Source organism: Prenolepis imparis, unplaced genomic scaffold (genome assembly GCF_030444845.1).
Source record: "Prenolepis imparis isolate NDT839.2.m4 unplaced genomic scaffold, iyPreImpa1.0 SCAF_5, whole genome shotgun sequence".
NCBI lineage: Eukaryota > Metazoa > Arthropoda > Insecta > Hymenoptera > Formicidae > Prenolepis > Prenolepis imparis.
In genome coordinates this window covers 1,508,275-1,534,959 of record NW_028141163.1, presented here as the reverse complement: position 1 = coordinate 1,534,959, position 26,685 = coordinate 1,508,275, and the positions used below count along the sequence as shown (strand labels likewise).

Below are 26,685 nucleotides of genomic sequence, written 5' to 3'. Positions count from 1 at the left end.
TAAATTAAAGATAGAATAACAATGGAGATGAATATATTAATTTAAGTTTATATCACATGATTATTAAATAATGATTAAATTATTGCATATGAATATATATTAACGGTGTGATTGGTTACAGAAAGCATCATTAAAATTTAATAAAATTAAATTAGTATGTAAATTCAGACGATATCGAATTAATGCGTTAATCGACAAAACGTGAATTCGGGCTTTTCGGTGATTTTCTTCTGCAAACACGTGAATAAAATTAATTAATATTTTGCGACATTCGATGTTGAGTATAAGGCTTGCAGATTCTAAAGTTTTTATTAAAAAGCCTCCTGAAAATTAAAAAAAAAACACGAGTCGTGCAACAGGTATTTTATATTCGCTGTAGCTTTCTTAACATGCAGCAGGCTATTCCATTATTTCTGAAAATTTCTTGCCCCCGAATCGACAACAGCGAACAGAAGGATCAATAAATAATGAGGTGGATGTTGGAAAGCGGGTCGACTCATAAATAATATTCATCTCTTTTTGACTGTTTACCATACACGTACTTTCCTCACATTGTTGTGCTCGAAACTGAACAAAAAATAGATGCAAAAATGTTTCTAATATACTCTTTATTCAGACGTATCAATTTTATTTGCAACTATTTTTATTTAAAGTAAAAATTGACATGATATTTTACGAATGTATTAATTGATATACGATTAATTATAAATCTGATGTATTGATCATTATGTGGTACTTGAATATTTTTCAGTGATACTAAATAAAAAATATTATATATTTAACGCGCTTTCATTATATCTGTTTTAAATATACAATTTAGATTAAATATACAATCATATTAAATATACAATTTAGAAATTATTAGATGAAGAATATTTCAGCGTTTATTTTTAAGAAAAAAGAAAGAGAAACTTATATATATTTTTTTTAAACATAAATTTATTTATAAAAAATGTATTAAATTTAATAAAATCTCATAAATTTATTTAATTATTATTAAACAAATTTTTGATTAGTCATAAAAGCACTGTAAATGGTCACATAGAAACTAATCTCTTTTCGTCAGCTTACTGCTTCTTTTTATATAATATAACATTGAATTTCAATATATAAAGGTCAATTTCAATACGTAACAATTCACCATATGAGACATGCGATAACATTTCTTTCCCCTGTGATTACTTAGGGTCCAAATCTGGAGCAAAAACTGCCATCGACGATGGAGAGCATCGTGAGTACCGAGCCAGCGTGTTCCTTGGACTGCGGGCCAGCTGGAAATTGTTATATCGAAGAATCCCGCGGAGATGAAGTTGATGTTGTAATCGAGGACGACGAGGACGGAGGAGCCGTGGATCTCGAGGGCAATACCGTGAATTTTAGACGAAAGCAGGCAACGTTCAGACAGAGATGCCAGTGTCCTCTCGGAAGGGGTGGTGATCGCTGTCAGCTCGGTGAGTGATTTCTTTATCTTACCTTGCAATTTCCTCATTACACACATTTATATTTATAGATGCGATGTGCGTGCAAGAGAATTTTCGGAAAAACGACATTTTAATTTTTCGTATACGGTATTATTTTTCTACGTTATAAAAAAAAAAGGGAGAGAGGATCGGCGCTAATTTTATCATAACTTTGCCTCGAAACTCATTCTCCCAAAAAGCGCGATGTTTCCATAAAAGAGCGGAGAATAATGTTATCACAGATATCTCGTGCGCAATCCCTCATCCGTCGTTTCCCCGACAACAACGTTTAGAACGAAGGAAACGCATTCGGAAGCGCCAAGTTAAACTCGATAAACAAGCGAGATCGACGTTTTCACGTCGACGAGTGATTTTCTCTCCGCGAAAGGCAAACGCTCGCTCAGGATAGATCGAAGAATTGAAAACTTACTCATCATCGGTCCGCTTCGCTTTGTTCCGCCTCTGCTCCGCGAGAGAAACTTACGGCATCCAAGTCGAAAGAGTACTGTTCTCTTCTCGTTCCGGGAGCTTCGTTGCATTCAACGCGGATCGGGTCTGTTTGCACCTGGCCGCTTTACGGAAACTCCCAGGAAACTCGGCGGGACGGTTCTCTCGGTAATCTCGAACTTTTGACCCTTTGAGACGTGGTATGCGCACGCACGCGCACAAACGCAGGTCCGAATAACGTTAAACGTACCTGTCAAACGTCTCGGCAGAAGTCATCGTCAAATAGATAACCGGCATGTTTATACAAGAGACATATCGAGCCATCAGCGTATAGACATTTTAAATTATGAATATTAAAACGAAAATTTCCCGACCGCTTCTTGCAATTTACGAATCTACACGTTCCATTATAACAAAATCCGTCTCGCGAGAATCGTTAAAGTTGATAAAATATAGTGCAAACTCCGTTGCGCGCGCGCTATCAGTTTGACGTATCGTATATGGAAACGTGGAATAATTAAAATGCAGCCGCTATAAAATGATTCAAAGTGCGAAAGAGATAACAGTCGGGTTATGATTGCAGAATCTCTGGCATTTGATGAATTTGTTTCATCGAATTTCTCATGCACAAGTTGCGAAAATCATTATTTTCTTCCTTTCTATTTCGTAATTTAATACAGTTGCCATATTGCGACAACATTTTGGATAATGGTGGTATCCGTCCTCAAATCAATACTTATATACGTAGCTTTCAATATTTGTAATCTCTTCAAGCAAACCGAATGCGAATATTTATATTTGAAGGGTCGATATACATTTCAGGATTATTGATATCGAAGCAATCGCTATAGACTGGTTCAACCAGTAAAGTATTCACCGATTATTTGGGACTGAAACATATATTTATAATTGTATAGATATTTGCATTCTCTCTCTCTCTCTCTCACGTATTGACATTTTGCGGACAACGAAAAATTTACGCATGAAAATTGATACATGACACGGGAATATTGAATAACTGAATTTCAATTTTAAAAATTTTGTCAAAATATTTTGGACAACCGGATTTTAATTTCAAAAATTTCTGGTCTTTCGGGGCTAGTGCGCGCTAAATAAAAGTTGTGCGTTAACCGCGACTAACGAGTAAAAATACATTTTCTTTTGTTTTATTAAATAACATACATCGATCTTTGTTTCCATCATCAACTATGAGCGTCTGATGTGAAATGGATTTAAGTTACTCAATATTCGATTTAATCGTGCGGAGTGAGTTTATATCGCATCATAGAATTGCGTGGGATTAAGCGGCACAAAAATTGCAAGAGCTGTTCGATGGTTTATAGTTTGAAATATATTTTACGTTTCGATTCGAGAGTTTTATCGCCTCGTTTTCGTATATGACACGAATCACGACGCAGAAATTATGATATGGCAAACATTCATCTAATTCTCACGATGAGCTGTTATGCAAAAAATGCTATAAAATATTTTTCAGTTTAATCATTTTCAATCGACGAGATTTTTATTATCTTCCTCTGCATCAAAAGAGTTGAATCCTATTTTAATCGTGATAATAAAAAGGAAATATGCTACGAAATACGTATATTCGAAATATTTCTTTATGATTAAAAAATAATAGATAGTATGAGATAAATAAATATATACACGTAGGCAAATATTTTTGTTTTTATTTATCAAAGTAAAAAGAATGGATAAAATGGAGATATTTTTTGCGTGAGGTTATCATTTGCTTACTTTTGAAGTTGATTTACTGTCATGAATGACAGGAATTACAGAAAATTTTGTGAAAATATATAAACGAAGAAATACAATATTGTAATTCTGTACACGCTTGTGTGGCTGTGTTATTGATGCTCCGAGAACGCATTCTTCCAAACAGAAAGCAAATGTTTTGTAGCGAAAAGCGAAAGATTATTCATACGCAATGTCGGATATCCTTTCGCTTTATGCTCTCGCTTTGTGCTTTTGCATTTGTTGAAGCCGTTTGTTTCGTTTTTATGTACATGAGGCAATAACGCTTCTATTTGTATCACTATATGCTATAAGCAGAACTAAATATTCAATCTATATAGCTATAATGAATGTTAAACATTGTAATAATAATAATGATAAAAGGTGGAATTAATTTCCAACAGCAATCATTAACGATATAATTAATAAAATAGTCTATATGTATATATATAAACAAATAATTAATAACATAGCTTACAATTTTAACATTGTCCCGCTTATATAATATTAGGATTTATATTTTCAATTTATATATTAATTTACGTAGTTAATGTATAAATAAATAATTAGTAAAAAATTCATATATATATATATATATTAATTTGCGCTTCATATTTTGAACGGCATCACTGGCTATAAATAAAATTGCAATTCCAAATGGGAAATTAATTAATAGGAATTTTTGCACACAGAATTATTATTATTATATGTTTATGCATAATATAACGATGTAAAGTAACACAATATTATAATATTAATTATTTTCAACGCGCGTAATGAAACTCTAGCAAGTTATCGCGACTGATTGCGACATTCGCGATGTATTCTGAATGTTACACAAGACAAGCCTTGTTTTATATTGACCCAGTACAGGATTATTCGCCACCTTGTTATTCGGCGTGGGCAAATTAAGCCTTGCTGAGCGGCTTGGAGTAAAACCACGAGGTGGGCGTTGCCTGCCAGTTAATTCCGCTTGCGAGGGTTTAAAGCAAACGCGACCTGCAAACCGAGTCGTCCTCGTTGATTCTCCGGGCACAAGATCTAACGAGCTTAATTTATTTTACCAGCGACGCATTGCACTCTATCTCTCTCTATCTCTCTTTCTCCTCCCTTTTCCCCCCTTTCTCTCTCTCTCTCTTTTCGTTTCTGCGTTTACACGTATAAATATTTATCCTTTCGAATGCGCGAAGTACTTTCGTTTTCGGTAACCCGAAATCCTAGCCGCAAGTATTTACACGCTTAATCGAAAAATATTGACTATCTTAAATAAAAAGAGACAAACAGGTGTGACGTGAATAGATAAAATATGTATGTATAATGGAACAGGCACAAATCAACTCCAAAAATGCATCTGTCATAAATCTGAACTAATTATGGACCATTATAAATTTGAAATGGATCTTACACTGCTTCGTCCAATTTTTAACATTAGAATGAAATCATAAATAGAAAGAATGTCAACTTAAGGAAAAATAATTGCACTTTTAAATATATATGGCAATGAAATACGTATATACACGTCTTATATGCACATTCGCGCGTGAAATAAATCATACCTCGCAGAATCAAGATCGACAAAACAATGGTCTTGCGTAACGAATGTTTAATAGTGATAAATTTCGCATGTGCTGTTCGAAAATTAATGCGAAAGCGGGAGCTAAAATGTAAAAAGGTGAACAGCACAATCCCCCCCCCCCCTTTCCCTTCTATTTAAACGTGAAAATAGTATCTCCGACGGCTTAGCTCGGAAACAAAAATTTACTAGCAGCTGCTGGGTGCCGTAACTTTTCAGGCTGCTACATTTTAATAGTGATACATTATCCGGACTTTTAATATTACAAAGTGCAGCTCGGTAATTCCGCATCATCCGTCCGCCATTGCGCGGGGTGCGAGAGACGGCGGCTTTGCCGTGATTTATGTCACGGTTGAAGCTGCGCGGACGACGCGCGATGAGCGGGCAGAATTATTTTTTCGCAGCTGCCGCTTTTCCCATCTCTCTTCCTCGTTACAACCGGATATAAATCAGGAGAACTTTCCGTGTCGTTTCAAACCAAAATCGCGAAATTCGCTGGCCGGACAATAGCATCGTCACGTATTTTTATTATACTTGAGCGAGGATATAGAGAGCACACCTGTCAAAACAGGACAAAATCGTATTAATTATTTCGCTTGCAAATGACAAACGCGGTTTTCCAATAGTTATAATTAACTAAATTGATATTCTATATTTTACTAACAGATTTACATATTACACACACTTTTTCTTGGATAAAAATGAAAAGATTTACAAATATAAAAACATAAAAGAACGAGACAGAGAGAGGGCTGGCAATCGCGAGGTCTCTTCGAAAGAAACTGCAGAAATCTGAGACTTAGAATTGAAAATCAAACTCCCACACACAGTATCTCGACATTATCTTCCTGCGCGCTCTCAGAAATATTCGCAGAGTGCTATCGAGGAAAGTGCCGACCCAAAAAAGTGGCAATCATCGCCTCTTTCAGCCCGTATAGGAGCAATCGTCGGACAATTGTCGACCATTTCGCACATCGCGGTTCCATTCTGCACAGTTACGATGATATTCGGTCACCAGAGAACCCGGTCGGCCGGTCGTACGGGCTGAAACCCAGGGAGATTGGCGCGCCGCCAAAATGACGCCCCACACGCTAGATTAAGCAGATTAACCGCGCGCGTCTCCAGTGGGCATTGTAACATTGGACGAGAGAATCCGGTCCAAACGTCATTAAATTCTTGCTGTTTGCAGATAAATCGCGCCTCCCTAATTGACCGATCTCTATTGCATTAGGCCGAAGGGAAAACACGATCGTCTGATCGAATAATTGTACTATCAGTCTGTCGAGGGACAAGACGATTGGGTTGCACGATAAAAGTACCAATCTCCTTTGCTGAAAAGAACCCAAAATACTTATTGTGCTAACGTTCATCAATTTTTTTCTCACAATTCTAATTTTTAATTATTTATTTCCTTCTTCTACTAATTTTATAGACTAGAATCGAAAATTTGTTTATTTTTTATCGATCTTGTTTTCAAAATCATGTGTGTAATAACACGATGTTTTATGTGTTCCAAAAAAAGCTTATAAGTGAATAAAATATTATATATATGTGACGACCGAGTTTCCATTTGAAAAGAATTTTTTTATTCGAAAGAATTTCTAAACATTTAAATCAATCAAAATTTCAAAAGCAAATTTTTTACTCATAAGTCGCCCTTTTTCGAACAAGGGTCACATATTTTACTCATAAGCTTCCTTTTTTGAATAGAGGATCATATATTTTGGTATACATATCTACATACATGTAGATGCATACGTATATGCATTGATATAGTTTTTCGATTGCACGGCAGCTGGTATGCTATCGTTTACAAGATTAAAGCGGTTTACGAATTTGCTATTTTTTGTTTTTTTTTATTCTGGTATGACACAGATGCGCCGAACAATTTGGAACTTTATTTGTTCACGATTTGGTCGCTCGATAAACTGCATAAAAAATTTGTAGTGCTTTTATCTAAAAAATTCACAAAAAGTTAAGTGTAGCGATGTCTCGTCGAAAGCGAATATTAGACGAGCAGCCTGTTGCATTTTTAATACAACGTAATGTGTTTCCAGGCGTTAAAATTCCTCTTCCCTCTCCCCTAAAAAGAAGCGAAGGAGCATTCTGAAGCGTTTGATTAAGTAGCCTGTTGCGATTTGGTTGGCGACATTTGAATAATTTGAAACTTTCTCTCCCTCCCTCACTCTCTCTCGTTTTTACAAATCAGAAATTTTGATTGTATTATAAATAAGCAGGAATTAAACGTTCCTTATTGCTTCGTCTGACGTTGCTTCAGCAAAATATAGTATGTTAGTACAGCAAATCTAATTGCATTGCATCTAGCCCTGTCAATATCGATCGACTATTTTGTGTACTCGGGCTATTCCGTGTATGTACCTGGTTACATACTCGTTAATCGAATTCATGAATAATTTCCGGCTACTTGAAGTCACGAATTCAACATAATCAATTTCAATAAAGTGACGTATAATTGATTCAAAATGAAGAGAAAGGTGAGAAAATACAAAGCAATAAATGATATAAATATCGATAAGTAACGGATATAAATAAATGAAATAGACGAAGGAAAATCAATTCAATTGATTTTTGGTCCATGGACACATTTTATATATAATTGATAGAGATACTTTTTTAATGTCATCGCTTATGCATTCGCGTTATTTTTAACATTTGGTAAATTTTCGCAATATTTTTCACAAGTAAGGACACCCCAAAGTTAATTTAGTTCAAAACCACACTCAAAATAATTCAGTTGCCGGTCGTTTTTCAAATATCCGACTAACTAAATATATTCACAGTTCTGTATACACATGTTACAACTATATGTACATATTTGATTTTCATCATGCGTCGTTCATTTAAACTTGTCGGGAGATTTTTATTTGAATTATACGTGAGTCGACTTATTGAATAAAACGCGACGGCATATATCGGCCTATATACATTCGCGAGTTTGCCGCATTCGTATAGCATGCATATTTATGCATATATGTAGTACGTAACGTACGCAACGTTGAAAGCAGAGACGACGTTCGCTATCGCATACATTACCGAATTTCTCGCATCTACCACATAAGATGCTGCACACGCTTACAAGATATTATTCCGGTTACCGCATTATCGGCTCATAAAGCGCCCCATTATCATCGCTCGCGAGCGGCACGATTTTCTCGGCTGAAAGGCTCCATTGATAATTTGATATATTTCGTAACGGTGCAGGGAAGAGCCGTCTGTCGCGTCTAGAATCGATGGAAATCTCGTGTTGCGATCATCCACGCGGATAAATTATGAAACGCGCCTGGCTCTCTGAATCCGCGTCCGATAATCCATTTCGTTAACGAGATAGCGCGATATCTGCTATCTTTCTCTCCTTCTTTTCTCTCACCGATGAGTTGTAAAATTCACAAGCGAGTATCTCCCGCAAAAATCTCGATTTAAGTTGAAACTTTTAAAGGAATATCGAATTTTTCGATTTTTATTATAATGAGAGTATAGAATGTTTCGAAACCACTGGACGTCCTTTTAGTAGTGAATTCTACCGCCAATTTAAAGAGGATTTTCCTTTAGCAAAAATATCGAGACATTAATAATTTCAAAGTTATAAGCGATTGCAAAAAAAAGAGATTTTTCTCGAAAACTTTGTAAAGTCAAAAGATTAACAAAACTACATTCTTCAGTTAATTTTAGTTTATTCTCAAAATTTAGTTTAGTAGAATTTTAATTTGAGGCTTTTTTTAGTTACAAATGATATGATGGAAAAATTGGAAATTTGCAAAAAATGATGACTTTCCTCGATGTATTTTTTTAAGGAAAAAACGTTCTTCAAATTGACTGTAGAATCTATTGTTAAAATTACCTATATATTTTTTTTAGTATATAAAGAATATTGTATATGATTACGGATATGAAAAATTAAAATTAAATTGAATACAAAACGCGTCATTTTCTGCAAGATAGTATATTTAGATACCAAGAGAAGAACCGCTGAGATACGTTTTCACAAAATATAACAGATTTCCCGTTTCTTCAGAAAAAGTATAAAAATGGATTGCTGTATCTTTTCACCTGAAATAGAAGATGTCATGAATTATCGTTACGTTCCAACATTTTCCGTCAAGTTTTACAATTTTTATTCCGACTATTTTCTTTCTTCTGCACATCTTCTGCGCATCTTCCAAGAGTTACTATTCTTAAGATACTCGGTGCAATACCCACGAGATTACGAAGTGCGAATACTTTAAGCTGAATTCAGAATGTGCCAAGAAATAAATAACGCAAGCAGGTCGCGACGTGAGCAGAAATAACTGCATTTTTAAGAGCAAAATTCAAAAATAACTTTATGTCAGGTATTATTAAGAAACTTTTGCAATTTTAAGCTTCCTACCCGTGTGTGTACAGGTCAAAAAGATAAACATACATTAAATATAAAAATAGAAGCATACTAGGGAGTAATTAACACACACATGAAGTGAAAAATGATTATATATTTAACGTAATCCAAAAATAAATCTGTCTCATAAATCATTATATACATATATTAAATAATCTAATAATCTAATCAAATAAATAAATCAATAATCTAATCTGATAATAAATCAAATAGTCTAAGAATCTAAAATATATATATGCATATATTCACTGGCGGATCCTGGGGAGGGGGGGAGGGGTTTGGAGTTAAAACTCCCCCTTGCAAATTAAAAGAAACAGTTTTGCTGAATTTGTTTAAAAAATATAAATAAAGAAAAACAAACATTAAAGAGCTATCGATGTCAGGATCCTCTAGTGTATATATATAACTATAAGATACACTGTAAATTATACTCATTACGCATTCAAGGAATTAAGTATAGATTAAGTCAGACATAGGACGAAATGATGAGATAATTTCGTTGCACGAAAATAATTAGGTGAAATTCTTTATATCTATATAATATATACATATATAATATATATTATATCTATATAATATATACATATATAATATATATTATATCTATATAATATATATTATACAGATACATAGAATTTCGCATATATAAAAGTATAAGATACACTGTAAATTAATTATACTCATTACGCATTCAAGGAGTTAAGTATAGATTAAGTCAGACATAGGACGAAATAATGAGATAATTTTGTTGCATGAAAATAATTAGGCGAAATTCTTTATATCTATATAATATACACACATATAATATATATATTATATATATATATAAATATAAGATACACTGGAAATTATACTCATTATGCATTCAAGGAGTTAAATATAGATTAAGTCAGACATAGGGCGAAATAATGAGATAATTTCGTTGCACGAAAATAATTAGGCGAAATTCTTTATATCTATATAATATATATACAATATGTATGTATAAGATACACTGGAAATTACACTCATTACGCATTCAAGGAGTTATGTATAGATTAAGTCAGACATAGGACAAAATGATGAGATAATTTCGTTGCACGAAAATAATTAGGCAAAATTCTTTATATCTATATAATATATACAATATGTATGTATAAGATACATTGTAAATTATACTCATTACGCATTCAAGGAGTTAAGTATAGATTAAGTCAGACATAGGAATGATGAGATAATTTCATTGCATGAAAATAATTAGGCGAGAAATTCTTTATATCTATAATATATATACACACACTGGCGGATCCTGGGGAGGGGGGGGGGGGTAAAACCCCCTTGCAAATTAAAAGAAACAGTTTTGCTGAATTTGTTTAAAAAATATAAATAAAGAAAAACAAACATTAAAGAGCTATCGACGTTGTTGATCCTGGAATAGAAGCTAATCATGAAACCAAAAATATTAAATAAAATAATTTTGCAATCCCCCCCTCCCCCCCTCCACCACCCCATTATCGACGTCAGGATCCGCTAGTGCATATATTATATAATGTATTTTATAATTATAATATGATTCTGATATCTTGCTATTTTGCTGCGAATAGACTAATAAACGTGCAACCAAGCGAAAATAGTACATTCGTACTACTGCTTGTGAGAGTGGTTGTAAATAATTGTTTCGAGGATGACCGCCGAATGGTAGCGATTTTAGGGACAAAAGAGTGCTATCTAGATGGTTTGAAGTAGGTCATTGATCTCGCTGGCCTCTCGCCTGTTTCCCAGCATCTCGAAAGCGTCTCCATTAACTCTTTTCTTTTGAGGCGCGAGACGAAAAATTGCAAGGCGAGAGAAAGGAGGCAATACAATGCTTCGCCACGAGATTCACGCGCAACAGACGACCGAGTTTTGTGGCATGTTTTAGATTTTTCTGGAAATTATTTCGTTGCTTAGATTCTTTTCTTTTTCTTTCTCCGGCGGAAACTCCAATAACTTGTCTTACAATGCAGCGTCTTAGAATGAGTTGAGATGATTTTTATTGAAAGTGTTTTTATGCGTTTTGTACGCGAAATATACTTTCTACGTGAAAATAATATGAGCAAAATTACGACGTAGTTTAGTTATTTCAATAAAATAATGTATAATTGATTAAAAATAATAAAAAAGATATAATATATTTGTGTATATTTAAGCATCAAATTTTAACTTGACAGTTAAATTCAAGCACCTTGAATTATGATGTTAAGAGCGATAAAAATGCGAGAAAATACACATGATGATAATTTTTACATTTTCCGAGTAAATAAATTTTTTCAGCAAAAAATGTAGAGGTAGATGCAATATGATATTTCGTTGTCAACGTGGATACAACAAAAGACGCAACCTACATACGCAAGCTCAGAATTATTTCATATTTCTATCCAATATATTGACTGATATATCAGACACCTATGTAATATATCGACAGAGTTTGTACTATATTTTAGAAGTTCGATTTATCAGACTAAAGCGGATTCGTTGACGGAAAGTCGCTTATATACGTAAGAATCGCGCATGTGCCTCATCTCGCAATTTCTTGGCTTCTGACGTTATAATCCAAAGTGACTGACAGGAAAATTGTCAAATTGCAAATTTTTCTTTAATAATACATATATATTATCTCAATAAAATTTCTTTACAAATTATAGTTAACTGCATTATTTATGTGATTAGTTGAAATAACAATTCGTATTAAATATTTTTCGTGCAATTATAAAATTTATATATATATCTCACTATATGTACCAATAATTATACAATAGATAACTATTATTTTTCCTTTTTTTCTGTCATTATTATAATTGGGCTTGGACGTATCAAAATTACGTTTAAGACACACTCCAAATGTCGTTTCACCAAACATGAATCGTGAGTTCATGTGGCCTCTCGTTTTACGATGCGTCATAAAAGTCTGGCAAATCTGCGAGTTGCACTCGCAAAATGCGCACTAATAAGGCGATAGCAGCAAGTAAGAATGAAGTAGACGCGAAATGTGTGAAAAGTGAAAGAAGACGAGTCGTTAAGAACGACTATTTTTTTTTTATTGTGGCGTACGACACATCGTTACTTATATTGTCAGAAGTTCTTCATAAAGCAGCTTTCTCGCAATAACGACGACGAATACCTCAAAGACGGGAAAAATGAGGCGTGAGAATCGAGCGAACAATCCCAGAAGCACCTTCCGTCCTCTCACTCTTGTTTCCTTTCACAAAGAAATCTTCCTCGAAAGTTATTTGCCGAAGTGGCTTGTAATTAACGTCACAAATTGATATAATAAACTATTAATTAAAATATGTAAAATTATATCGGAGCATATTTTCGCCCAGATTTCAATTAAATTCGCAAAGTTACGTCGACGCGACATATTTTCCGATTGTTTCCGCATGTCCTAATTAAAAATTTCCGAATGATGCATTAAACCTGTATCGCGTGGGGACGCAATCTGGGGAGATTAAATGTAAAAATCTAAGCGGATTAATTGTCCGCAATCCTAATATTCTCGTGAATTAATTAACGCAAAAACGAGACGCCTGCATTCGTTAATTAATGCATCGATAGCCGCGACATAATTATTATCTCTGCGACATTAATTGCTGCTAAACAAATAGAACATGGAGTAATTTAATTAACAAGATTAATAATGAAAATTTGCAAACGACGTATTTACAAGTATCACACAATTTTATGATCAGGAAGATAGGAGCTTTGATCACACATACACACACAGTCAATTTTTATATCAAAAACTCGCGAGTCTCAAATTAATATTCTCAGAATGTCGGAACTTTTTTGGTCAGCATATTTAACTTTTGTAAAAGTCGGTCCTTACATTTACCACATCTACGTATATATGCAATATTGTCATAGATATTACTTTGCAGGCATTACTCGCGTCCGCGGGTCCGGACGCAATTATTAATAAAGTTTATATACAGAGAGCGAGAGAGATAATGCATACAGATTTAATCTTTCAAGCGGTGACTCTCCGCCAGATTGCTTTTACCCTCAGCCAAGCTTGGGCGATGACAAACGCGTCCGAGGATTTTTACATCCGACTGCGTCGGGAAATGGCACGGGCGTCGTTTGTTGAGAGAGTAAACATTCCGCGGATATCGTTCCGTATCGAGTCTCTTCCCCAAGTGATAGCGATAGAGGTGCGGCGCGGCGCAAAGCACCCTGCGTCCTGCGTCTTCCGCAGCGCGGTGCAAACCGCACATACATCGTTCGACCGCATATATGTATGTATGCCGGATGCATATATACCTCTATACATAGGTAGATGGATGGAGAGAGAGAGAGAGAGAGAGAGAGAGAGCACATGCGTCCAGGGCCGCAGCTCAGTATGCCGCGAGCAAACATTTACGCGGTTGCGATAAATCAATTTGGTTGTCTTTGATAAAATAATTTGTACATCTGGACCACGTGCACGCTATAGATTGTAGAGACGGAGAGAGAATCGTCGCGCATTAATTCGCGAGCTAATATTTAATCTTGGTGTCTTGTATGCTCAAGAAAACTCGCCGTGAACCTATAATCAAATAACGATACACTGTACATGCAGGAGGAACACAATTAAATTCAAATACAAAGTTATCGCGTTATTAATAATCTTTCTCGATTTAGCTATTTCTGATTTCTTGAGTTATTTTCAGTCGAAAGTATTTCTTTTATCTTCGACAAAGTTGCCATTTTTATTTCTATAATATTAATATTTTTCAACCCCTTCTGAATATTGTTCCTTTATCTATATGTATGTCTCTCTCATATAACCTTCTTAATATTTCGCATTTCTTTAGCCGTTCTTTTTTTAATCTAATTCAAAGATGAAGGAATTATTATTCGATGCAATATAATAAATTATATCATCAATTTCTATTTCAATTATTTTATTATAAATTAGTTTGTCTGCATCGCACATGTGTTTCTTCGTTCATCTCTTTCCACAATAATAAGAAAACACCAGAGGAGAGATTATATTTTAAATTTAGATTTATTGGGCACAGAGAATAGTCACGCTAGATGATGAGAGTGTTATATAATCCAATTTTATGTGCAACGCGTAAAATAAATAAATTGAAAAGCGACCCTGCATAGGTATACTATATCTGCGATGTCGGAGTTGGTAGTCTCAGGGTTCTTCTGGCCGTTGCTTGCAGTAAGCCGTATTGTTTCTATACCATAGAAGGGCTTCGGCGCCGGCCATTGTTAGCCCCCGTCGCGTTCTTCGTGGTGTCGAGCACTTGATCTTTCGCTTTGTCTTTTCTTTCAGCACGCGCGGTATAGGGGGCGGAGGGTTGAAAAGTCGATCCTGATACACGAGCTTTTTATTACGCAATCCTATCGTTAGTTCGCCGACCCTATCGCGCTTTATCAAAATTCTATAGACCTCCATATCCCGTATCCCGAAGACACACAAAAGAATTTTCGAGGCAACGTTTTCGATTTTATATGCAACGGTATATACATATATATAAAGGATATAAAGCACGAAAAATATTTTCTATATACCGTTCTACATTTCCGGCATTACTTCATGTTTCTCTGTCAAGATATTATATCCAAGTTGTTTATTTGTGAAATGTCGTGTTCTTTCGCAGATTTGAATCTCTATTTGTTAAGAGAGGAAAGGATTTGAAATTTTCACGAAAAGTTTCTCTAACGCGAGAGAAGAAAAATTCTTCCCTTTTCCTTTGCAAACACTTTGTGATATATATATATATATATGTTATAGAAACGCGATTCTCTTTCTCTTCGCGATAATCGATCGAAATATTTAGAAGCCCCGAGCTTCTCATCGATCACAAATGTGTCGGAGTTTGCCATGCGTTACACGCATGGTGGAAACGAAAGGGTTCTACATTCTTGTTGGTCGCGCAACGACGCGACTCTTAGTTTTCGTCTCTCGCTCCCGGGAAAGCTCTCTTCTCTCGGAGATCTTAATGACTCTGTAAATTTTCGGCGAGTGCGGCGACGTGTGCGAGCTACTATGTGGAAACTCGGTGCGTCGCTCGTACAAAGGGCGCCATTCCGAGAAGCTGGGATGGAATTACGTGCATAGAATTACGAAGAGACGGAAAAGAGGGCCGCGTCGCGTCGCGACGCTTCGATCGAAGGGCCGCGAATGCCGTGACTGAAGAGAATTCACCCCGGGTTCTCGCGTGTTCGCCGGGAATGTCTGACTCGCTAGCTTATTATCATTTATATCAAAGTCCGCGATATAGAGCACGCGAGCTCCCGTCCGCCCAAGTCTTATCAGCATTTCGTGATCTTTTTGCAGACAATCGCGAAAAAAGAAGAAAATTATACTCGAGTTTCCCCCCTTATAGAAGGAGAAATCATTATCTTGGTGCACTATCATGTTGCATTTCAATACTTAAAATTTTTGTTATTTGTGTACTTTATGTGTTGTATTACACAGGGTGATTCTACATAAGTCCAATATATTTTAGGTAATGATTTTTTGTCAAAATTATTTTTCATATAATTTTTTTAATTTGTACAAAATTTGAGAAAAAAATAAAAACCTAATTTTTACTTCTTCCTTTAGAAGAGTCTAACTCTTCAGAGAGGGATATAAAAGTATATAAAAGACCTCCTCCCTTCTAATTTTTTTTCGCACTTATTTAGAATCATCCTGTATATGAAGTGCTGAAAATAATATCGGTACGATTAAAACTGGATTAAGTCGATTTCTCTACGAGAGTTTCCGCAAATTATATATATTTAAGAGATCCATGTCAAAATTCTCTCAATAATTCAAGAGCTCTAAGAAAAACTTATATGATATTAAGTATCTTTTCTACAATATTTTATTTTAAAGATAATTTTCCAAAATTGTCCCGGTATATTGAATAAAACCTTGCGTCATAAAGTCTAGAAACTTTTGTTTGCGCATCGCGTTTCAAGAATTATATGGTCACACGAAAATGTATACAGCGGAACGACATTCTCTCCTTGACGTGTTAAAGATGTCATGCAGACTTGTATACGGGAATAGCATAATCCCGGAACGTTAAAACACATGCGTCGCGCCCTATTAAACGTATAACATCCGTTCGCGTGCGCGCGAATCCAGCCAGCCGGTGTTCCCCAGCTTCTCCGAGATCGTCTCTCCCTCGTCGTGTAACGACGTAACTTCGCGGCAAGGTCCCCTTGCACGTGCTTAACGAGCGTTGAACTTTCGTGTCGCTCGTTTCGGATGTTACTACTGCACGGATAATTTAGCGGATAAGTTGCCTCACGCCTCGACGTAATTGCGCCCTGACGTTTTTACGCCCGTATTCTTTCTCATCTCGCGGTCGTCGTCGGGACCGACTCGATCCTTTCGCGACGGACATTGTTTAAAAAAAAAAAAAAAAAAACAACGAATTTCCGAATCCGTTTGGCGGTTGTCCGCGCGCTGCATCGATTCGCTTCGCCGATTTTCTCCTGTATTGAATTGGTGCACCGCTCAGTAGCGAATCAATACTTTGATAATAGGTAATATCTTTCAATAGCGCAGCCAAGCTTGTCGAATTAGATTGGATATAAATATTATTAGACTATTATATAAATCATGTTATATAATTATAAATTTATATACTTGAAAATTTATACTAGTTTATTTATAAATTTATATTAATAATTTATATATGATTCATTTATATCGAAAATTTATTGGAAAAAATATTGAAGCTCTCTTATTCAAATGTGAATTCTAACAAAATTTTGATTTACGGTTTACATTTAAGCAAGCTTTCTAAGATATATTTAATGTTAATTAAGAAGAAAAAATATTAAATTTTCGTCAAAAAATCAACAAGAACTCGTCAAATATATCAGGGAAATTGATCCATTTTTAAATCGGTCTATATAGTATATATTTTTTTTTCAAATATACAAGTATACAAGTAGTGCAACTCAATATTAGTAGTACCACTCGTATTCCAAGTAGTGCAACTCAAGCATTGGAGCGTATCTTTTCGTATTTTATAATATTGTACAAAGCGAGCGCAGCTGCGCGTTGCTCATTCTTCTTGATGCAGTCGGAAAGTGTATCGGACACGAATGAATAGCTCAGTAGTTGCCGGAGCGAGACAAATATTGTTTCAAAAGAAAGCGAACGCATTTAGAGACGAGAGTGAGCTGTATTACATGGCCGACGCGTAATGGAGTGCGTGCTTCGTTAAAAGTTACTCCGTTCCTTCCGCGACTCGAAGCTATATTATATATACCCTGTGTACTTCGTTAAGCTCATTCAATAAGAATGGCGAGCTCATTCCCGTGTCCGTCTATCCTTCCCGAAGAAAATAATGAACTGCCGGGCAACTTGTAAATATCCGTCGCCTTTCAGTGATGAATGAAAAGCGAAAGACAAAAAGAGAGAGAGAGAGAGGGAGACCCTTTTCAGCGTGACAGCGTTTTTGTTATCAATAAAATTGTATTATCCCCCGTGCCATAAATATTTAATATCTCGTTAGCAAATACAAACAAAGAGAGTTATTTTCAGGAATAAGGATTGTAGAAATTATCTCGCACGGGGCTATTAGCGAAAGTATATCATGTCGCATTAAAGCTATTAACGTAAAGTTGTCGTTTTCAACTTTTCCAGAATATAATCTCTTTCGCAATTTAATACCATGTTGCGCAGACCGAGGCAAGTTTGAATTAAGCTTTTAAACGACTTTTATACGACACCGTTAGGAAACGTACTCTATATAACACTTGTTATTAAATATTTCTGTTTTATGGGTTCTGATATAACTATACGATCGTCAGTTTGTAAAAACAGGACAATCTTATACAATTAGACGGAGATTCTCAAACTTTTGATTGAAAGTGTTTTTTTGAACAGCATAGTTTAATAATCCTCCTTGCAGTTCAAGCATAACTGCATTTAATCTTGAATCGTTCTTTATAATGACGTACGTCTCAAATATATTCCAAACTTTTCCAAGATTTCTTCGCCTGCCTTAAAGGAACGCGCAATTTTGTGCTTCAATTTTAAACTTCAATCATCACAAATCTCTCTATAGTGATGTCAAAAAGTTCACGATATTATAAGATATTTATATATTTACCTGAAACCTGTTGGAATGAAAAACTTATTCGTAGTCTATCATAATTTTAGAATCCCTCAAGTCCACAATTCTGCTTCTGTTAAACTTTAGAAAAAATTTTTGATTTTTTAAATTATATTGTATTATATAAAAGTTATTGTATTCTCTCTCTCTCTCACTCTCTGTCAAATGACGATAAAAGGATTATCAAAGTCGTCAAAGTCTCTCAAAAAATGAAAAATTAGCCTTCTTTACATTTTTATTATATGATCTATTTTTCCAATATAATTTGACAGATGATAACGCAAATTTCAATCCAAACAGAAAGAGATCTAAATTAAGGTTTTCAGATTTGAGCTCTCCGACAATGAGTGTTTATTAAAATGTCACTAATAATACTTTGTGTTATTATGCACGAGCCTAAGAATTTAAAGAAGTATAATTTGGAAAGTGCTGAAATAAATATGTCAGTTGGAGAAAATGGCACTTTCACAAAATTACGACGCGTTGAAAAATGCAGTCTACCTCGACGAGGTCAATTATTATTATGTACTGTTATATACTGTGTTACCGAAGCCCATGCTGGTCTGTATTTTTAACACGTTCGCTACTGATTACGTGTTATCTCATAATATAATACAACGTTCAACTGCGCGGATTATCTCGTGTGTGATGCATAATTCGTACTAATTTTTCGATAAATTATTTTACGTAGACACGCGTGGCTCTCGTGGTATAAAAACTAAAAAATTCAAATATCGTACTAAGTTGTTTTTACGGAAAAGTAATTAAACAATTTTTCTATAAAAAAGGGTGTGCATGCAAGAAAATATATATATGCTTATTAGCGACCGCGTTCATTAAGCCGGTAATTATGTAAAGTGCTATCTCTCTCCGAGCGTATCGTGACCTTATCTCTCCTCCCCACAATTATCTTACGATATTTAATGTTAATTTAGAAATGCATTCTCTACGGCTATGCACATATGAATATGAATTGATAACGCGCCTGGCTCCGAGGAGGCTTGATAAAAAACGGAAAACTATATGGTCGATCAATCGCTTCTTTGTTTTTAATACCACGCTTACGATACTGCGCAACGAGCTACGTTCGGTCAATATTTACGAAAGGACAAAAGCTGCAGCTCGCTGCACTTACCGAAGTTAGAGCCGGAGCTATCGATCCTCGCCGCTCGTGGCATACTTTGGCCTCAGCTATGCGATACATTGTGGATAACACTCATGGTATTAGAATATTATATATTATGAATATTATACAATATATTATGATGGAATGCACGTATTTGAAAAATTTAATTTGTCTTTGTTGCTCTGAATTTTTGTATATTCTAAATATTATTACATTAATATTAATATTAAATGCTACACAGTTTGTAAAATTAACTTTCTTTGACTGAGATAATTATAATTATCAGTCGAAAGAAAAACGGCACATGAAATTGAGAAATATGTTGCTGCGTAAAGATTCGTAGTTCTTCTTGTGAATTTTTCTTTAAATAAAAAGTTTTGGAGTTCAGAGACTTATTTTAAAAAGAATATCGAGAGAAAAACTTTTTAGATGGAGAAAAATATATATAAAGATAAATGAAAGAGAAATACATATATATTATATATATTATATATAAGGTCAAAGGTCAATTATATTTCAATCGATAAAAATTACTTCCGAATGATCACATAATTTAGTTTTCGACTCTATTTGATTAAATACGACAAGTATCAAATTAAGTTAAACTGTGTAATGAAATGCAAAAGCCATTCGGGAAATACAACGACTCAGGGCGGAAGTGGGTGAAACGAAACGAGTATATGAAAACGGACCGGAATTATCGTAGTCCAAGTGCGGAAGCGGGAGCAATTTTACTCGGACGAGCCGATATATCGCTCTTCGCGAAGGTGTCTTCCAATGGGGAGCGTTAAAGCGCGGCTATCCACCCAACAATTATTGCCAACAGCTGCCCCGGAGTCTGTAAGAGCCCCGTAAGAAACAGGAGGGCGTGCACACGTATATATACGCACACGTGAGACGATAATCGTTTCGTCGATATCGCCGGCTACTACTCTCGAAAGACTATTCTGGTCACGCAAATTCGCGGAATTCTCGCTTACTCACGTCAGGGATGAAAAATTTCGGGCGTCCTCCCGTCTACCTTCGAGACGCCAAATCCCTGGAAGAGGTCGCGGAATAGCTTTGCATTTCCGATTTTCCCAACTATCGATTCGCTCGTGCTTTTTGATCGATCGATGTTCTTCCAGCCGTTTTTATTCATTAGTCAGCAATTCGATTGTATATTTGACGCAAAAACATTTTCGGGGCATTTTCAATGGGTGAACTTTGAAAAATTCAGGTTTTTTGTCCGCCAAAGCAACAACCTGTATATTTCTCTGTAATTTATTGTTCCGATCGATCGATGCTACTTCGAAACACAAAGGAAACACTTGAAGGAATTATTGTTGTGTCGTTGTGAGAGTGCGCTTGTGTAAAGCACTGCTCCTCATTAAAATAATTTTCCCGGCAGATTCATGTTAAGGTAGCCTCTTTCACAACATTTACGTCGTAATTCAAACTTGCAAAGAAAGATTATTCGAGCGCTACGATTATTCGGTTAGAAAACTCGTTTTAACTTTGAAAACAAGACATTTTTCCTGAAAAGACATTGTGAAAGCTCTAAGCGCGCTACTATAGGTATGTACACGTAAGAGAGAGATATCTTGCTTCTACTTTTTTGCGTAATAAATTTTAATGTAAGATTCTTTGAGAAAATTTATTCCTTCTCAATATATGTATATTAAGACGTTATGATATCTTAAGTCGTCTAATATTGTTTCCTAAAGAAATTCAATTATTCGACTTTGATGATAACTTAACTCATTATGCTCGTTACACGAAGATATTTCTCAAAGACGACTTAAATTCATTTCCCTCGTTAATCTCTCTCGATTGCCTTTTATATTGCGCCATTATTTCGCGAAATCTACATTCCGAGATACAATAATTCCTACGGTATATTTAAAGTTAGATAAAATTGATTTGCTAACACATCGAGCATGATCGTCACGTTAAATAAATGAAAAGAATTTGTCAATAGTGGAGTAGAAAAAAACAATCATCCGTTAAATATCGGATAACGATAAAAGACGCGTCGCTTTAAAAGACTGTTTAAAAGAATTTGCATTCATTTGTATCGGACGTTGAATATATATAGTTTTAAGCCGGGTAATTGTGCAGAATTAATCGAATTATTGTGCACCTTTTTTTCCTCGATGCGTTTAATGCTGCAACGTTTGTTTCATCCTCGCAATAATAATAATAATCGCGCAAAATATCGAAAAGATACGGTCATCTCTCGCGAGAAAATGTAAACTTCATTCACGCTCACCGATGCGTTCATCGATGCTCGTGAGAGAAAAAAACGACCCGGTCACACGGCAACCTTCGCTCGACTGTCGGGCGCGAAAGGGTTACGACGAGATGAGAGGTAAAAGGGGGCGAGAGGGAAGGGCCGGCCATTGTGTCGGCCATAATGCGAAAGGAACAAACGCAATTTGTCGCGTCACAGCGGATAGTCAATCGATTAGGTGCGGGGATACGCCACAACAGGTGCATGTGCGAGCGCATGCACGACGACTGTATACCGGATTACGCGTGTAGGGATTCCCGTAATTCCAATTCGGGGATGCGAGACGGGGGGGGTGGCGGGTCTCCAATTATGCAGATCGCGCCCCCGCGACGATATACGATTAATTTTACAATTTATTTGCGCGTTCACACGCAACGTTATTTTTCCTTTTTTTTTTTTTTTTTTTTATTTTCCCACCGAAAACGCGGCCCGTGGTTCCCCGATATGATCGCAATTTGAGTAAACCCACGGAAATAACGTTACGGTCGGTGTGGTCAGAAGGGAGGGGGAGATATAATCCGCCAACTTTGCAAACTTCAATTACGCGATCGGCGATCGTATCAATTATACCGATTAAACGCGATGATCGCAGCAGATGTCGAAAATTCGTATAACGCGTTACACACGTGACGATATCTCGTGATGTTTCGTTCACCTTTTTCGCGCGTAAAGAAGTCTCTTCGGAGCTTCCAAAATTTAGTACACTTCAAGTATCGTATCTTCAGTTTTATTTTTACTAAACAATTATACTTTAGTATCATATTTTACACAATATTGAGATTTATATAAATGTGTATAAATTAATATTAAATTCTTTGAGATATCATTCCTTTTGAACAACTATTAAACTATTATTGAACATTATTAAATAGTAGTAAGAAAAATATAAAAAAAACGGAGAAAAAAGGAAGAAAACAACATAGTGAAAGGTAGAACAATTAAGATAACGAAATAAGATAGCAATGTCGTAAAGAAGAGATATCTATATTTATGACGGACTTTTTTTTCGAGAGGAGACGTTTTTACATAATCCTCGAAAAATTCCTCGATCGTTCGAAATTTTTACGTATACCGCGAATAATTTAAGGCTCGTGACCAGCTGAACCAGCGAGATATAAGTCCCGTGTCAGGGACGGCTTCGCGGGTGACGAAACGGGAACGCGTGGTTCGCTGCCTCCGCCTTGATTATAAAATCGATAACGCGCGGCGACATGTACGAGAGAGTCGCGCTCTCTCTCTCTCTTTCCATACTGTATTCTTCGTTGACTTATGACACACACGGTTCGGCACGCGCCGACGTACATACGGTCCTTCTGATTGCCCTTTGATACCGTCGTGCGAGTTAACTTTTTTCCAATTAAATTGTACTCTCCGCGGATTCAATCCTCCGACGTGGCCGCCTCCGCCGAGACGATATCTGTTTGCCAATTTGTTGACCAAATTGAAGTGTACACGCTTGTATAAATAAAGAATGAAGCGAAAATTGATGAAACACGAGCACGGCGAGGAACGAAGACGGCGAGGAACGTAATGATACAAATTACGCGACTGTTGCTTCGAATTTTTTTTTTTTTTTTCTTTCGTCTATCGCGATAGTATGGACCAATTATCGAAATTGAATAGCGAAATTGAATTCGATATTTTTCTCCTCCTGAGTGACGCTACTTCAAAAATTAATACATTGATAAGAAGGAAATAGTTGTAAATATCAAAGATTCTGGACGTTACTATTTTTTTTTTTTTTTTTTTTAATGAAAAGAGACTTAAAAAGAGATTAGATTCTCTTCAAGAGATTCTTTCGCCATTTTGTCGTCAAAGTTTTGAAGGAAATACTATTTACAACATTAATATAATATTTCTGTACTCTTCCCTCGCATAGATATCATTAAGAAAAATATTTTCTATATAGAAAAGTAACTTTTACTCCGGCTTTTACGAGTCCTCCCTTATGTAAAGTATTTAATTATGAAAATTTCAACAAAACTTGCACCATTTTTTACCTTGGATTATGCCGGATTCATGATCGTATTTGACTTTTAAGTAGTATTATCCGCTGACTGCTCAGTCTTTAGAACTCGAATGCCGGGGAAATTATGGACTCGCGCTACTTGAAAGTGCGGCTTTTAAATGGTTTATTCTAACGAATACAAAATTTCTTCCTTGGATATACGCTTTCTAAAATTTTTAGCGTAATTAAACGCATCTTTCACAGATTGATAATACGGAAATTGAATAACGTACTATACATACGAAACACACGAATTTGCTAAGATAAACATACATTATTTGCATTCAAAATATTAAAATAATCTCTCATACGTAAACAAAATATCGCAATCTATTATTTTGTCGTAATTTGTTAATGTGTATCTTATTTGACTATGTATATCATCGCGATCACGAATATCTCTGTTGCAATATCGACGTATTATCAGGCGTATTATAATTGTATCATGTCATAATTCCCTATATAATCACGAAAGCTTCGATACACGACATTACTCTTTGTATCGAATCGATAATAACGCTAACACAGGAAGGACGCGAGTATATATGACAATGATACGATTCGAATGGCCGTTAATGTTCCAGAGAAATGGCTGGCACATGTTTGTAACGTGTACCATTGATTTGACATACGATTCGCGTGTCACGTGGGAGAGGAAGGGATGTTCGTGCCACTGCCGTCGAGTCTCCATTAATGATCAGAATCATACGGAACTAATGATGAAATATTCGCGAATACGAAGAGCACAAACTTTACAACGTTGATACGCAATAACTGTAACCATTACGCAACATGTCAATCATGTAATCGATACGTTCATTTCTACACATTGTAGATATCTTACAAGTTCGCAAATTGCAGTTCTGTTTCTATTTTACACATAAATTATTATCGCGAGAAAAATTTACATTTACATCTTATGCGCTCGTGTTATGTGTTTAACGTAGATATATATAATGAAAAATACAATAGAAAAAAATTACGCGCAAAAAGCACCATCCCGCAAATGTCTATTTTTTTACATTTTTTAAATGTAAATTATCCTATAAATTACGCTTTAACATAATGGTCGTACGATAAAGTTCCCGTTTTATTAACCGGTACATTACCATCATAATGAAACGTTAAAAGAGAAGAACGAGAATTATAGAAGAGATTTTATAAAGAAGATAACAATATCGTTGATATATATTTTACGACTCATGTACGCGCGAAGATGCGTTTTTCCGAACCGCGCTAACAGCTGTAATCTTCATTTTTCACTATCCCTTTCATCTCCCCCACATTTCCTCTCCCTTCCTCTAACGAGGATTTTAATTTCCGAAATTTCCGCGAAAGAGTTTAATAAAAAAAAAATTACACGCTACGAAGGAATTCGTGGCGTACTTACATATGTATGTACGACACACTTAACAGAGAGGGATACATGTATGTGTGTACGTTGTTGGAATTTTTTAACGGCGAAGAAACGACCTTCATTAGCATTCGCGGGACAGCGCATCAGAGGGGTCGAAGGGGGAGGAAGAGAGGGTCCGACGTTCGGTTACGTCCACTTTGCGAGGCTCGGACGGAAACTACCGCGCGGATCTTTTGATCCGCTTAATTTGCATAAAGGCACGCCTCGAATGGCGAAACGATCAATCAAGTCGCCACGGGAAACGGGAGAGATCGTAGCTCTCTCTTTTTGAACGGGCCGTCGTCGGGCTTCCGATCGGTTCCTCTCTCTCTCGCTCTCTTTCTCCCTCGGTTCGTTCGAGTTTACACGCCTCGCTGAACCGCAGGCAGCGGGAACGTTGTTTCCCGCGTTCCGGAAGTTCGTTTCCCGCGTTAAGCCGAGCGCGATGCAAACATCAGAGACGATAACTTTGAGATGTTCGATTTTAATCAATAGAGCTCTCTCTTTCTCTTTGCCTTTTGCATCCCGCGGCGGTGAAGTAACTCATTTACTTGCCATGCATCTTAAGCGCTTCTCAATGTACGTGGAGCGCAAAAAAAAAGAGTAAACAAAAATAAAATACAAGATGACAGAAGACTGGTAGAATCACTGCTAATGTGGATTATCAATGTGTCTCTTTTCCATCGCGTTGTAATTTATTTAAATGTATTGGGTATCGTTCCATCTTTAATTTGATTAATAGTGTATTAATAACAATTATCAATTTTTTATTATCTGTTATATTTATTATTTGTGTTACAGCCACGGGCAAATTGATTTCTTTCATCACTTTATTCACCTAGATTTCGTTATAGCTACGTTAAAAATAAAAAATGACAAAAAATGCATTTATATATGTATATACATGTGATTCTACAACTGAGTGAGCTATACAGTGCATTCTATGCATATTGGAATACTGTGAGTGTGTAATCGAAAAGCGGATTATATTGGTTCGGGAGTATAATGTACTTGTTCTACTAGTAGGAAGAAATATATGGTCCAGCTATAATTTACTTATTCTACTGTGAGAGAGTTGAATCTACGGTCCGCTTGCGATGTACTTGTTCTACTGCAAGGAGGGAATATATATAGTCTTGCAACTCAGTTATTCTCAACTGCGAATATAGCAATTTATGGAG

At 35.7% G+C, this 26,685-nt stretch overlaps 1 protein-coding gene and 1 long non-coding RNA gene across 5 annotated transcripts in view; one reads left to right on the top strand and one right to left on the bottom strand.

The window, feature by feature from the left end:
* LOC145936072 (pikachurin) overlaps window positions 1-26,685 on the top strand; it is a 99,828-nt gene that overhangs the window by 34,639 nt on the left and 38,504 nt on the right. For all 4 annotated transcript variants that reach the window (XM_083037954.1, XM_083037951.1, XM_083037953.1 and 1 more), the window contains one exon: window positions 1,187-1,451. In XM_083037954.1, the coding sequence (XP_082894080.1) occupies window positions 1,187-1,451 (265 nt within the window). The remainder of the gene's footprint in view (window positions 1-1,186; window positions 1,452-26,685) is intronic.
* Window positions 9,174-26,685, bottom strand: part of LOC145936083 (uncharacterized) — a 57,739-nt gene continuing 40,227 nt past the window's right edge. The window contains exon 3 of the long non-coding RNA XR_014425323.1: window positions 9,174-9,300. This is a non-coding gene — a long non-coding RNA (uncharacterized LOC145936083). The remainder of the gene's footprint in view (window positions 9,301-26,685) is intronic.